This window comes from Adiantum capillus-veneris, chromosome 15, assembly GCF_014529385.1.
Source record: "Adiantum capillus-veneris isolate H3 chromosome 15, ASM1452938v2, whole genome shotgun sequence".
NCBI lineage: Eukaryota > Viridiplantae > Streptophyta > Polypodiopsida > Polypodiales > Pteridaceae > Adiantum > Adiantum capillus-veneris.
This window is the reverse complement of record NC_140945.1, coordinates 111,711,342-111,725,445: the sequence shown is the minus strand read 5'-3', so window position 1 is coordinate 111,725,445 and position 14,104 is coordinate 111,711,342. Positions and strand designations below refer to the sequence as shown.

The window sequence follows — 14,104 nt, the reverse complement described above, 5'->3', positions numbered from 1 at the left end:
TTGCGTTCACGATGTGAAAGGAATGAATGGCTGAAAATGAAGATCTCGACGATGCCAATGGTAGACAACAATGGGAGCACTCAATGCCGGCGACCCTCGAGGGAATGGCCGAGGAGAGGCTCAATGGGCTGCCAAATTATCGGACTGCATTTGAGAGGATAGCGCTCGTGGATCTCGCACAGTTCCGGTTGATGGGAGGGCTGAAAACTGAAAATGCAATTTACAAGAAAGGGAATAGCGCTAGGGCTGAAATCTGAAAACGTAAGCTGATGGCTACAAAAACGCTGAAGCTGATCTGGATCTGCAAAATGCTGAAGCTGATCTGCTGTCACAAACCGGTGACGTGGCTGCTGGCTGAAATGCTGACATGGCAGTGACGAGGCAGATTTCCGAGAATCACGCTGAAATGCTGATGTGACAGGATTTTTGAATTTCACGCTAAATGTGCTGACATGCCATGCTGTACGGAATTCCACATTTTGCGCTGGGGAAAAACAGCAGTTGAATCCTACGCAAAAGCATGAGAGAGAGAGCTTTCGAGTTGCTTTATTTTACTAGCAATGCTTGGAAGAAGAGAAGCTTTATTTTTAGAAGCTTTTGGAAGCTTTGCTTTATTTTTATATGCTTTAAATTGGCAGCTTTTGGGGCTCTGCTTTTGGCATCCCTTGTAACTCTTTATAAGTGTGGTTTGGGCTCCCACTTCTCAGAGCATCTGGACGCAGAGTCTGAGAGTGAGACCCAACCACTCCCTTGTACTTTGTGCAACAGATTTAATACAAAAAGAAATACCGAAAGGGGCGCCAGTCTTTGGGGCCAATACCTCTTGGCACGGAACTCCGCCGGGCCGGTGTCGAATCAAATTGTGAATTGTTTTGAAGTGAATTCCTATCGTGTTGCGGTAGATTCTTGACTTGGAGTGTCACCAAGTCTATTACAGTGGTATCAGAGCGTAGCCGATTTCTCTTCTACTGGAAAATCCGATCCTTTTTACGCGGCACTTATGGATTCAAGCAAAGGACATTCGACTTCCTCTGGAGATCACGAAGAAGATTCACGCAAGGAGTACAACCCGCCTCGGCCTACTCAGGTGGAGCTTGAAGAGATGGAACATCGGAGATTGGTCGATGATGCGACAAAGCTGATGATGAATTTTGCGAAGGGACCCTAAACTTGCAAAATTTTCCACTCAGACCTCCTTCGACGAGGTGCACTCACAGTGGCGGCAAACCAGGGAGCCACCCCTCAAACCGGCGCTCAAACAACCTCCTACGCCAAGGATGTTTACAGAGCAAGAATTAGAAGAGGTGGTTGATGCACGGATTAGCCAGATTTTTGACGCGCAGAACAAAGCCGAAAAGCACAACAAAAAGCAGAAGAAAGGCACTGACTTCCTAGGTTATTTGGTCGTCAACCTACATTTGCCTCAGCAAGAAAGCAGAAGAAGCGTGTGCGCTTTGAAGGAGTACCCAGTTCTTCTTCTTCTTCTTACTCGAGCGAAGAAGACGGAAAAGGGAAAAAGCGAAGCAAAAAGCAATGCTTCGAAAAGGGCAAGAAAAAGGCAAAGAAGTCTAAATCTCGCCCAGTTTCGGACAGTTCTACAGAGGACTCGTCTTCGGATAGTTCGGACTCCAATGACAGCAGATTTTATGCAAAGAAGAAGAATTTTTATAAAGCCAACCAGTATGACTTTCTAGAAGATAAAAGCAAGAAAGTCCGAGAATTTAAAGAAGGTGGGATGAGTCATGCGAAACGTGGTTTTGCCATTCACTCAGGTAGTTTGACCTACCCCACGGATGAAATCATGACGCAAAGGACCGAACAGACTTCGAACAATGAAAGTAGAAAGAGGAAGAGCAACCCAAAAAAAAAAGAAAAGGATGCACGACCCAAACTCACTCCTCGAGAGAGAGCTCTTTACATCAAAGAGGGGAAGTGCTTTGGATGCGGAAAAACTAGGCACATCTCCGTGAAGTGCCCTAAAAAGGCACCGAAAGAACAGAACGACAAGGATGAAGACAGGCCAGAGGGTTCGAAAGCAACTGAGGAACGTGGACGAAAAGGCAAGATGAAAACAGGACTGGTTCCAGATTGCGTGGGTACTGACCCAAGCACGATGGACGAGAGTACAGAACTTTGCCGAGCATGGGGCAAAGTGAAAGACCAAGAAGCCCTGATCTTCTTTGATGGAGGAGCCAAGGCCAACTTCATTTCACCTGATTGGCTCCACGGCTCGAGATCACACCCAATCGGATGGGACCACTAGCAGAGGCAGTTCTAGCGGCACCCGATAGGGACGTAGCCATTACACCTGTCATTGGCAAACTTCGGTTGCATTTGTTGGGATCGGAGAGCACACACACAGAGAGCCAGCACGAAGAAGGAGATAGACACAGTGTGTGGCGGGGCGGTACTCGCACTACAATGTGTAGTTGTGAGTATAGTTATTATGAATGAGTAAATGAATGGCTGTACATGGGTGGCTGAACAACGGGCAGCCGGGCACACGGGCCTTTAACCCAACAATCTCCCACTTAAAGGCAGTGTGCCTTTAAAGTGGCCAAAGTACAGTAAAAGAAGTCAAGCCATACCCATCAACGATCTACAGTGTGCAAACCGCTGTGAGGGTAACGACTTCGTGAGTAGATCAGCAGGGTTATCGTCAGTGTGTACCTTGACAAGCTCTATGCGCTTGTCCTCTAGCACCTCTCGTATGAAGTGATACCTCACCTCAATGTGCTTTGTCTTCGCATGGAAGACAGGATTCCGTGCCAACGCTATGGCACTCTGGCTATCACAATGTAGAATCGGAGCATCACCAGCCATACCAAGATCTCCCACTAGTCGTGAGAGCCATACGGCCTCCTTGGCAGCTTCAGTGGCAGCCATATATTCAGCCTATGTAGTGCTCAAAGCAACGCATGGCTGTAAACGTGATGCCCACGAAACCGGTCCACCTGCAACTGTGAACACATAGCCGCTAGTAGACTTCCTCGAGTCCACTGACCCTGCATAGTCTGAATCTGTATATCCGCAAACAGACATATCCTTCTCACCATAACATAGAGACAACTCTGAAGTCCCTCTCAAGTATCTGAGAATACCTCTCACTGCATCCCAATGACTCTTGCCCGGGTTAGACATGTACCTGCTAACCACACGAACTGCATGAGCAAGATCTGGACGCGTAGCCACCATGGCATACATCAAGGAACCAACAGCTGACGCATAGGGAATCTGAGACATCTCTGTAGTCTCCAAATCTGTCTGAGGGCAGTCATCATGGCTGAGTTTTACATATGGAGGCAACGGGGTACTAATGGCCTTCCCCCCTTCCATATGAAAACGCTCAAGCACCCTGTCAATGTACTCTTTCTGACTAAGAAAGAGCAACTTGCGAGAACGATCACGAGTGATCCGCATACCCAAAATATGACTGGCATCCCCAAGATCCTTCATGGAAAAGGTCTCATGTAGCCTATGTTTCAAGGCATCCACATCAGAAATACACTTCCCTGCGATCAGCATGTCATCCACATACAAAACCAAAACAATAAGACTACCATCTGCAGCCTTGCGAGTATAGAGGCATGGGTCCTCATAACTGCGTACATAGCCCAATGAACTCATGAATGCATCAAACTTACGATACCATTCACGAGATGATTGCTTCAGCCCATACAAGGTCTTAAGAAGCCGGCATACCATCTTCTTTGAACCATGAATAACAAACCCACTTGGTTGCTCCATGTACAAATCCTCGTGCAAGTCCGGATGTAAGAAAGCTGTCTTTACATCCATTTGCTTCAATTCCATGTCTTCTGTAGCTACCAAAGCAAACAACATACGCAAAGTAGACATCTTCACCACTGGGGAGAAGATCTCGTCAAAATCAATGCCCTTCTGTTGCTTGAATTCTTTAGCCACGAGCCTTGCTTTGTACCTAGGCTTTGCATCCATTGAACACAGTTTTATCTTGTAAACCCACTTGCATGGTAGTGCCTTCTTACCCTTTGGCAAAGGAGTAAGCTCCCACGTTTCATTTTGGATCAACGAATCCATCTCTGACTGCATAGCCTGCTCCCACTTGAGCTTGTCAACACTAGACATGGCCTCATCATAACATGATGGCTCCCCGCAATCAGTCAACAATACATAATCCATAGAAGGCACAAAACGTTGAGGCTGTCTTGCACGCCGCTCTGAACGCCTCAAAGACTGTGCAGGAGGTGCATCTGGCTGTCCCACATCTACATGATCTCCCAACAAGGGCTGATCTGGCTATCCCACATCTACATGATCTCCCAACAAGGGCTGATCTCCCACTTGAGGGTCAATGGGCTGCCCACGAGCAGCCATGGGACCATCATACCGATGACCATCCTCCTCAAATATCACACGCCGAACCTCAACCGTTCGCGGTGATGCTCTATACATAGAGTCCTCATGAAAAACATCATCATGGCTGCGCACAATCTTCCTGTCAATAGGATCCCACAATCGATAACCCATCTCACCAGAGCTACCATAACCCAAGAAGATACATCTCTTGCTCTTTGGATCCAATTTGCTGCGTTTTGCCTTAGGTACATGTACATAAGCTTCACAGCCAAAAACACGAAGGTGACCATACGAAGGTGGCAAACCTGTCCATACCTCTTCAGGCACTTTGAAGCCCAAAGGAACACTAGGTGAACGATTTATCAAATGCACAGAAGTGGCAATAGCTTCAGCCCAAAATCCATTTGACAAACCAGCCATAGAGAGCATACTACGGACTTTTTCCTGTATAGTCCTGTTCATGCGCTCTGCCACACCATTTTGAGGAGGTGTATAGGGAGCACTAAGCTCGCGCCGTATACCCTTCTCAACACATAATGTTGTGAAAGCATGAGACAAAAATTCACCCCCATTGTCCGTACGTAAGCACTTCAACTTACAACCTGATTGGTTCTCGACAAGAGCCAACCATTGCTTAAATATATCAAACACCATATCCTTCTTACGAATGGGGTATGCCCATACCTTCCTGCTAGCATCATCAATGAACGTAACAAAGTACATAGCACCTCCAAGAGAAGCATTGGGCATCGGCCCACATACATCACTATGCACCAAAGCTAGCTTTTCCAAAGATCTGTGTGGAACACTTTTCTTATGAGAAGACCGAGCATGTCGACCATAAAGGCAATGCTCACAAAACTCAAAACCACCAAAATCTGAAACGGGAATGTAATCCGCACGTGCCAACAACTTCATACCTTTTAGTGACATATGCCCCAAACGCTGATGCCATAAAGAAGCAGGAGGTTGCTCAGTGATCCCCACAATGTGATCAGCCACACTAGCTACACAAAGAGAATACAACGTATTCCTCTTAGCACCTTTAACCAAAACAAGGCTGCCCTTAGTGATCTTCCAACCTCCATCACCAAAACATACATTGAAACCAAGTGAATCCAATTGACCCACACTAATCAAGCTTTTTGCAAGAGCCGGCACATGACGCACACGCTGCAAGACAAACGTAGTAGAGTTTGGCATAGCCAAATGAATATCCCCAATGCCATGAATCTGCATAGAACGCCCATCGGCAATCCTGACAATACCTGTGCTCGAAGCATCATAGTCATGAAACCACGACCTATGAGGCGTAACGTGAAAAGAAGCACCACTGTCAATGACCCAATCCATAGGCATACTACGCTCATGAGTGAGAAGAAAAGCGTCATCAAAATAGGATGCAAGCAACACATCACCAAGCTCTTCACTAGTAGCACTAGTCGGAGCACATACATGGTCATCTTGAGAGCTACACTCTCCCTGTGTTGCATTTAACTCCTCAATCTTGACATTGGATTTAGGCTTGTCCTTAGCATCATGGTCTTTCTTCTTACCATCTCTATTTTCCCTTTTCCACTTGTAGCAATCCTTTTTGAAATGGCCTTTTCTACCACAATGGAAACATTCCACATCCTTTTTACTTGTGCCTGCACGGGACCTGCTTCTAGATTTACCCCTGTTGGACTTATACTTGTCCATAGTCCTGCCTCTGACAACCATTGCACTAGAAGACTTATTACCTGCATTATTCTTTCGATTAATCTCTTCCGTGAGAAGACTAGACTCCACATTAGTACTTGTCAACTCATTCGCAGGAACCGAGTTACTTATGGCTGTCCTAAATGTGTCCCATGACTCAGGCAACGTGACAAGTAAAAACATAGCTTTTACATTTTCCTCAAACGTAATTTCCTGCGTAGCAAGTTGGCTGAAAATTGTATTGAACTCATTCAAATGCGCATTCATGGAAGCACCTTCCTCCATTCGCAAATCAATAAGCTTTTTAATCCAATACACCATAGAAGCAGCCGAATGCTTATCATACATATCGCAAATCCGCTGCCATAGCTCATAAGCTCCACCCTATGCATCTTTCACATTGTAATAAACAGACTTTGAAAGGGAAAGCCTAATGGTAGACCTGCACATCTCATCCAACTCCTCCCAATCATCCCTCTCCATGTTCTCTGGCTTAACTCCCTGCAACTTTAGAGGTCGAATCTGTTTCTTCTGCACCAAGACATCCCAAATCTGATCTTTCCAATATGAGAAGTTAGCACCATCCAACTTCTCAATATTGAAAACTGTGTCCTCTTTAGTGCCCATTACAACAAGAATGCAACAATGAGAAACCTGTAACCAACCAACAAACTACCACAACAAAGTAGTGTTGCAAATCTGACAACACCTGCTGCTCAATCAAAGAGCAAACGCATAGAGTATAAATCAGCCCATAATATGGTCAAAAAACGTACGTAGAAATCCACAAACAAATGCATAAACCCGTGACACCTGTAACTCAACCGGCCTAGGCAAACTGTGCCACAAAATGCATCAACAATGAGCTGTCATAGAGGCATAAACATACTCCATGTCTGAATAACCACAATAGAGACATAAGCTGACCAAGCTTACACAAATCCGTGAGCATAAATGGATCCAAGTGAGCATATAACCAATGCACAAGCTCAGCGAAGTCCAATCTCTACTGTCAACCAAGTACTTGTCCGTACTCAAACCGCAACACTGCAAGCAAGAGCAAACCCGCTCTATGTATAAGTGAACCAAATCTCCACAATATCATGCATAAAGAGTGTCTGTCAAACTGCCATATCCACATCCATCAACATACATAGATGATGTAAACCTGTAGCTCAAGAACACGCATAAACAGACTGCCCAGAAGAGTAGAAGCTCCCACTCAAACCACAACCATATGCATGGCTGTCCCACAGTCAAAATACATGTTTTGTAACCACAGAAGAAACCTGTATCCAAAGCTCCCTGTAACCTGTAACCTGTACCCGTACCTATACCTGTACCTGCACCTGTACCTGTAGTCGAAGAAGACAATGTCGCCAAACTCCCACTCTATCTGTGTGTATGAGGCCACTCCAAGAAGAGGCTACACACTCTCAAATGAGCTGTGGGCTCACGTAAGTGGAAGACACTACAACAATGGCACCTGTAATGGCTATGGAAGCTCTGGCAGCAGAAAACTACCAAAGAGAGATGAAAAACGTAGCTCCTAGTCTGTAGCTCGGATGGGATTTCTAATGGCACGAATGGCTCCGAGAGGGGGGTTAAACCCCAGGACGCCTGATGAAAATACTCGCAGAGTGCTGAACCTTCCAATGCCAAGCTCAGAAAAACCTTCTGCTCTTTGGAAATGCGCGCGTGCGCGAAACCGAAAAACGGCAATGAAACAGCAGCAAGTTTCAACACACTCAACAATGATGATGAAGCTCTCAATGCTCTCACTACCAAGCTCTGATACCACTTGTTGGGATCGGAGAGCACACACACAGAGAGCCAACACGAAGAAGGAGATAGACACAGTGTGTGGCGGGGCGGTACTCGCACTACAATGTGTAGTTGTGAGTATAGTTATTATGAATGAGTAAATGAATGGCTGTACATGGGCGGCTGAACAACGGGCAGCCGGGCACACGGGCCTTTAACCCAACAGCATTGTCAGGGGTATTTGAGGCATGAGGGCTTCTACATAATGCCTTTGGAAGGTTGTGATGTCCTCTTGGGAATTCCTTGGTACCACAAGAACAACGCCGTGGTCGACTATCGGGCGAGAAAAGCGACTTTGACTACAGAGAAGAGCGAAACCATTGTACTTGATATAAAACTTAAGGGCGAGTCTGTCCCTATTGTATCGGCTTCGACCGTTTCAAAATTAATGAAATCCAATCTGTTTGTTTGCTCGATCTTTTTGAAAAGAGTTGAATGATGAGGTTAGGACAAATATGTCTGAACTTGATAAAGAACGCCAAGATTTTCTCCACACTCATGCCGATTGCTTTTCAGAGGGCCTGCCAGGCGAGTTACCACCCTTTCGTCCTGAAGATCATACTATTGATCTAATACCTGGAAGCACACCACCGAACCGGCCATTTTACCGTGTAAGCCGAGCCCAAAATGAAGAGATTATGAACCAAGTGAAAGACCTCTTGGAAAAGGGTCTTGTCCAACCTAGTACTTCACAGTACTGCTCTCCAATGTTGGTTTTGAAGAAAAACGGATTTTGGAGAATGTGCATCGATTATAGAGCTTTCAATAAAATCACCATCAAGAACAGATTTCCGATTCCTAGAATCGATGATATTCTTGATCGACTACAGGGATCCTCGTGTTTTAGCAGGCTCGACTTGAAGAGCGGATATCATCAAATCCGAATCGCGCCGGGAGATGTCTACAAGACAGCTTTTCGGACGACTTTTGGGTTATTTGAGTTTTTGGTGATGCCTTTTGGCCTAACTAATATTCCTGCGACATTTAACCGCATGATGGACAGGATTTTTCGAGAGTATAGACTATTTGTTGGCACTTTCTTTGACAACATCATTGTTTTCTCCAAGGATGAGGCAGAACATAGAGAACATCTGCTACGGCTCTTTTAGGCATTACGAGATCACAAGTTGGTGATTAATACGAAGAAAAGTGATTTTTTCCTACCAGAGATACACTTTTTGGGACACATTGTCTCAGCAGCAGGAGTCTAGATGGACCCGGCCAAGATAGAGATTATCCGTGATTGGCCCGATTTGAAGAAGGAGAACGATTGGGTGCTCTTACATTTTGAAAAGGCACACCTGAGAAAGAAAAAAAGGAAAAGGAGCGGCTTTATCTAAAGCTTAGCATGAGATACTATGGACCTTTCCAGATTTCCGAAAAGATAAATGATGTCTCCTTTAGACTGAAGCTGCCTGACACTTGGAGACTTCACAATGTTTTCATGTGAGTCTCTTGAAGCCTTTTAAAAGGCGATGTGCTCAATGATGGATAAGCAACCCGAAGTGGAGGAAAACGAGCAGATACTCGTTCCAGAACAGATATTGGCACAGAAAGATAGAAGGTAAAGTAATAAGACGGTTCTTGGTTAAATTCAAGACCTACTCCGCATTGGATGCGAGGTGAATGGAGGAGGAGGACTATGCAGATATTCCTCTGATTGTGAATCTTTACCTTGAAGCATTTGGGTTTAGCATAGTCTATTCTAAATGGAACAGCTTGGGCGGAATCTGGTGCAGCGAGTATGCACAAGAGGGAAGTCGTTCTGCTCCTTTGTCAACAGATTGCCTCGATTTTTGATACTAAAGTCATTGATGTCTCTTTGAGTTTCAGGGATACTGTGAGCTGACAGTATTCTCCTGTATGACTTTATGAACTGGAATTCCCGATACTGACTTGTTCTTGACTTGTTTAAGTGCAGGAACTAATAGACGAAATGACTGCAGCATTTCGGTTTGAACGATCTCGATAGACGTGATTGCAATAAGGATTAGTCAATCGGGCATCTATGAGGTCCCGAGTGGATCTAGATGCGATTGATAAATACGTTGCCGATTGATCATGGTCTGAGATCCGAATAAATTTTGAATGTGATTTGTCATGTGATGTCTTGTGATGTCAAGTGATGTCGTGTGATGTGACTGTCGATTGGTACATGTTCTAGATGTGTGTTCCTAGTGTGTCGGTACTAACAGTCAGTGTTTGCTAAGACAGTTTATGGCCTCTGTCTGTTTTGCAGGTGTAATCGAGGGCGATTACAATGCTTTCAAGAGGGGGGTATGTCACAAATCGGTGACGTGGCATAGCCTTTTGGGGTAGGAGAAACACACATGATGTGGCTGTTGGCTGAAATGCTGACATGACAGTGAGACGAGGCAAATTTCTGAGAATCACGCTGAAATGCTGATGTGGCAAGATTTCCGAATTTCACGCTAAATCTGCTGACGTGGCATGCTGTACGAAACTCCGCGTTTTGCGCTGGGGAAAAACAGCAATTGAATCCTACGCAAAAGCATGAAAGAGAGAGCTTTTGAGTTGCTTTATTTTACTAGCAATGCTTGGAAGAAGAGAAGCTTTATTTTTAGAAGCTTTTGGAAGCTTTGCTTTATTTTTATATGCTTTTAAGTGGCAGCTTTTGGGGCTCTACTTTTGGCATCCCTTGTAACTCTTTATAAGTGTGGTTTGGGCTCCCACTTCTCAGAGCATCTAGACGCAGAGTCTGAGAATGAGACCCAACCACTCACTTGTACTTTGTGCAACAGATTTAATACAAAAAGAAATACCGAAAGGGGCGCCAGTCTTTGGGGCCAATACCTATTGGCACGGAACTCCGCCGGGCCGGTGTCGAATCAAATTGTGAACTGTTTTGAAGTGAAGTCCTGTCGTGTCGTGGTAGATTCTTGACTTGGAGTGTCCAAGTCTGTTACATCTGCTGCCCTCTAGCGCTTCCTTCACTTGCCCAAAACGCTGGTGTAGTTCCCTTTATAGGTGAGGTTTACACGTTATAAACTCGTAAATTGGCTTTAGTTTTCAATTTCCGACCCGCACTAGGTATTATTCTTACATCTCTAAAAGACTAGAAACTTGGCTCTAGAAGTCGATGAAGCCATGTGAGCATGATACGATAGGCAGGTAAAGGCAGATTGACATGAGGATAAGAGATAGTGTCACCCAGTACACTTTCGAAAGACTTGCACTGATATGCAATAGTATGGTATCTACGCTCGCCATCTCCACATGGTCTTAGATAGAGGCCCCAATCGAGGCCCCAAATCCTGATGCTATAATTGATGATCCCTCTTGGCTAGTAGAGGTCTAGATTATCTACTTCATACAAGGTCAAATATATGCAATAGGCATATAGAGCTTTTCAATTTTGAGGCATCTAGACAACTTACACGAGTGGAGGCAAGGGATTGTGGTATTCACAAATGACGAAGTGACTCTCCCTTTGTTGGTGGTACATCTTTTCATGTGCTCTTGTCGTTTTTCCTAACATAAGGAATTTATTTTTCGTTCAAAAACATAACAGTAATAAAAAATTAAAGCATTCTATGTGCGAGGGGTAATGATTTCAGAGATAATCACTAACTTAGTGGTTAAAGTTTTTACACAACAACAATTTCAATTGCCCCACCCATGCCAGCATCATGCACTTTTATTGTCACATCACTTACCCCATCACACAAGCTCTTCAGAACCAACATTCAACTTCACCACTTACAAATGAATTGGTTAGATGGGCTCTACGTGTAGTTTCATAATCAATGCCATGTTTTGCTCGTAAAAGGAAAATTTTTTTGCTTACAGAGCATCCTTTTCTTTTCTCAATCTTTCAGTCTCTGTGAGTGCACCAACTTTCTTCTTTCTGTCTGCTTCCATCTGTGACCGAAGTTTGTGTTAAAAATAAGAGTCCCGCAACATGATTCATTTTTTTGCAAAAAACAGGCAAGTTTAAACTGCTCATAGCAGTAGCACCAAAAAACAAAATTCTTTGGGGGGCAATAGGGGCGGTACTTGAATCTATTTACAAACCCTAGTTTCTAGAAAATACAAACATTCAAAATGATTTGATTTCAGTCTTTTCAGATTAGACAGATCCTCTCCAAAACTATATAATTAAAAAAACTACCATAGTCCAAACGTAAGGAAAACTACAAGAACGCCATGTCATTCCCTTACTTAACTGTGATTAAGATGAGTCATTGACCCAAAGCAGTTTTGCACTATAATGTAGCTTTAGATCAGAATTGTTTGAAAAGAAGTATATCCACTGCAAAAGCAAGTGTGAGGAACCATACAAAAGTTTGAAATAATCAACGGGGTTATAACTACTGTTTAAGGTGGATGAGTGGGTGCAGGTTCGATACCCAGCAGCACCTTTCAAATCTCAATTGTAAAGTTTAAACCAGAATTGGCTTAAGACAAGTGTATCCATTGCAAAAAAAGGTATGAAGAACCACCCAACGTAATTCAACGAATCTTTCATATTTTAATTGTACGATCAGAATTGACCAAAGACAAGTGTATCCATTGCAAAAAAAAAAAAAGTATGAGGAACCACCCAACGTTATTGCACCCACTTGTGGCAGCCTTTTTCCCACCACTTCCCTCCACTTCTCACCCCCACGCCCCTTTGAAAACCCCCCTCAAAAAAAAACCTCCCCCAGCAAGGTCCTATTGGCCCCCACTGCAATTTTTTTCTCAAAACAATAATACACGTGTAGAGTTCAGGCAACAATTCACACAATTTCAGGCATAAACAAGAATTTTACTGTTGACTGAGACCTTCAGCATCATCGCCTTCCGTTGAGTGGCAATCGCAGAGTTTCGCATCCTTTCATCATATTGTTCCTTACGTCGGCGGGCTATATCCGCCTCTGTCAAAATGACTGAGGAGTGCTGGACAATTTTCAAGACACCAAAGAGCTCCACAGTCAGCCAAAAATTGCTTTCTTTATTGTAGATGAAAGACATTGTTATATTCATGCTCAGGTGACGAACAGAGATCGCATACCTTGATGCGACTGACATCGCCTGTCGTAAGCACTACAGTATTGGAGTCTTCTTTTGCGGATTTCATGGGATTATACACTTTAGGGTTTGTTTGCGCCTCCTGACATAGAAACAATTAACGGAGAACCCATATTAGCCTCTCTCTCTCTCTCTCTCTCTCTCTCTCTCTCTCTCTCTCTCGTTGAAGAGAACGTACAGCAAGCATGTACTTAGGAACGGGCTGATCAAACTTGAAAGTGGCAGGCTTGGGGATGGATCGTGTGTTGCCATGCTTCAGGAATCGTTCCTGCTTCGTCATGTTGCCGATTACTTCCTGCTGTCGCTACTTTGGTTTCTGGCAACCGCGTTGAAGAGGAAGACGCCCAGTGAAACAAAAGGCGGCAAAAAGCCAGCAAATGGTGGTTGGAATCGATCAGGTACACATGCATGCGTGTAGAACTTCCAGATGCCGACGTCGGCCACCTCTGAGGAGAGACAGCATACCTGTTCGTATTTCGATTAACCTTCACGGCTTTTAATTAAGTCTTCATTATTGGAACTAGTCTTGCTTGGTGGGCGTTGCTATAAAACCTAAACATCAAGCATCTAGCACTGAAGTAAACAAAGTACAAAGTGCATTGACTATTTTTTGAAAAAAAAAAATCGCACATGTGATGTTTGATTACCTCTGTAGCTGTCTGTAAAATGATCCAATTTCACGGCATTGACGAACTTTTAAAAACTAATTGCATGTGTATTTATTACTTAAAGTGTAGTCAATTTTCTTTTATTTCTCATAGAACCTAAGTGAGTGAGAGAGAGAGAGAGAGAGAGAGAGAGAGAGTGAGTTACGTGTTGTCACAGTCGGAGGGAGTAACGAGTCTTGGCTGCTATCGATCACAAAACCTAGTGCAAAACATATTTGAGGAGAAAAATGTTGAGATAAAGGGTTGTTCTCGTGCTACAGAATGGTTATGCAAAGGAGAACGTTGGGCTACAATATATAAGATGCATTGCGAAACAAGGACATACGTAGATTCACATCAACCACCTAGGAATAAAGTAAAAAATGCTAGTATAAAGGGTTGTTTCCTTCCTTCCTTCCTCTCCCTCTCTCTCTCTCTCATATCTTTGATAATAGATGGATTTATTTGAAGAATATAAAATGTTTTGTATATGAAGATTGCACTATTAAGCAATAAAATATGTGTCACAAGGCATTTAAGGAGAGGAATAAGAAAAACAA

General features: G+C 44.0%; 1 protein-coding gene across 1 annotated transcript in view; it reads right to left on the bottom strand.

Annotated features, from left to right (window-relative positions):
- LOC147441284 (cilia- and flagella-associated protein 45-like) overlaps positions 1-13,404 on the bottom strand; it is a 53,897-nt gene extending 40,493 nt beyond the window's left edge. Inside the window, exons 1-4 of the mRNA XM_086482963.1 lie at positions 13,076-13,404; positions 12,881-12,979; positions 12,652-12,765; positions 11,672-11,745 (exon numbers count right to left, since the gene is read on the bottom strand). Coding sequence (XP_086339089.1) covers positions 11,672-11,745; positions 12,652-12,765; positions 12,881-12,979; positions 13,076-13,177 — 389 coding nt within the window. The 5' untranslated portion in view covers positions 13,178-13,404. The remainder of the gene's footprint in view (positions 1-11,671; positions 11,746-12,651; positions 12,766-12,880; positions 12,980-13,075) is intronic.
- Between the last annotated feature and the right edge of the window lie 700 nt (positions 13,405-14,104).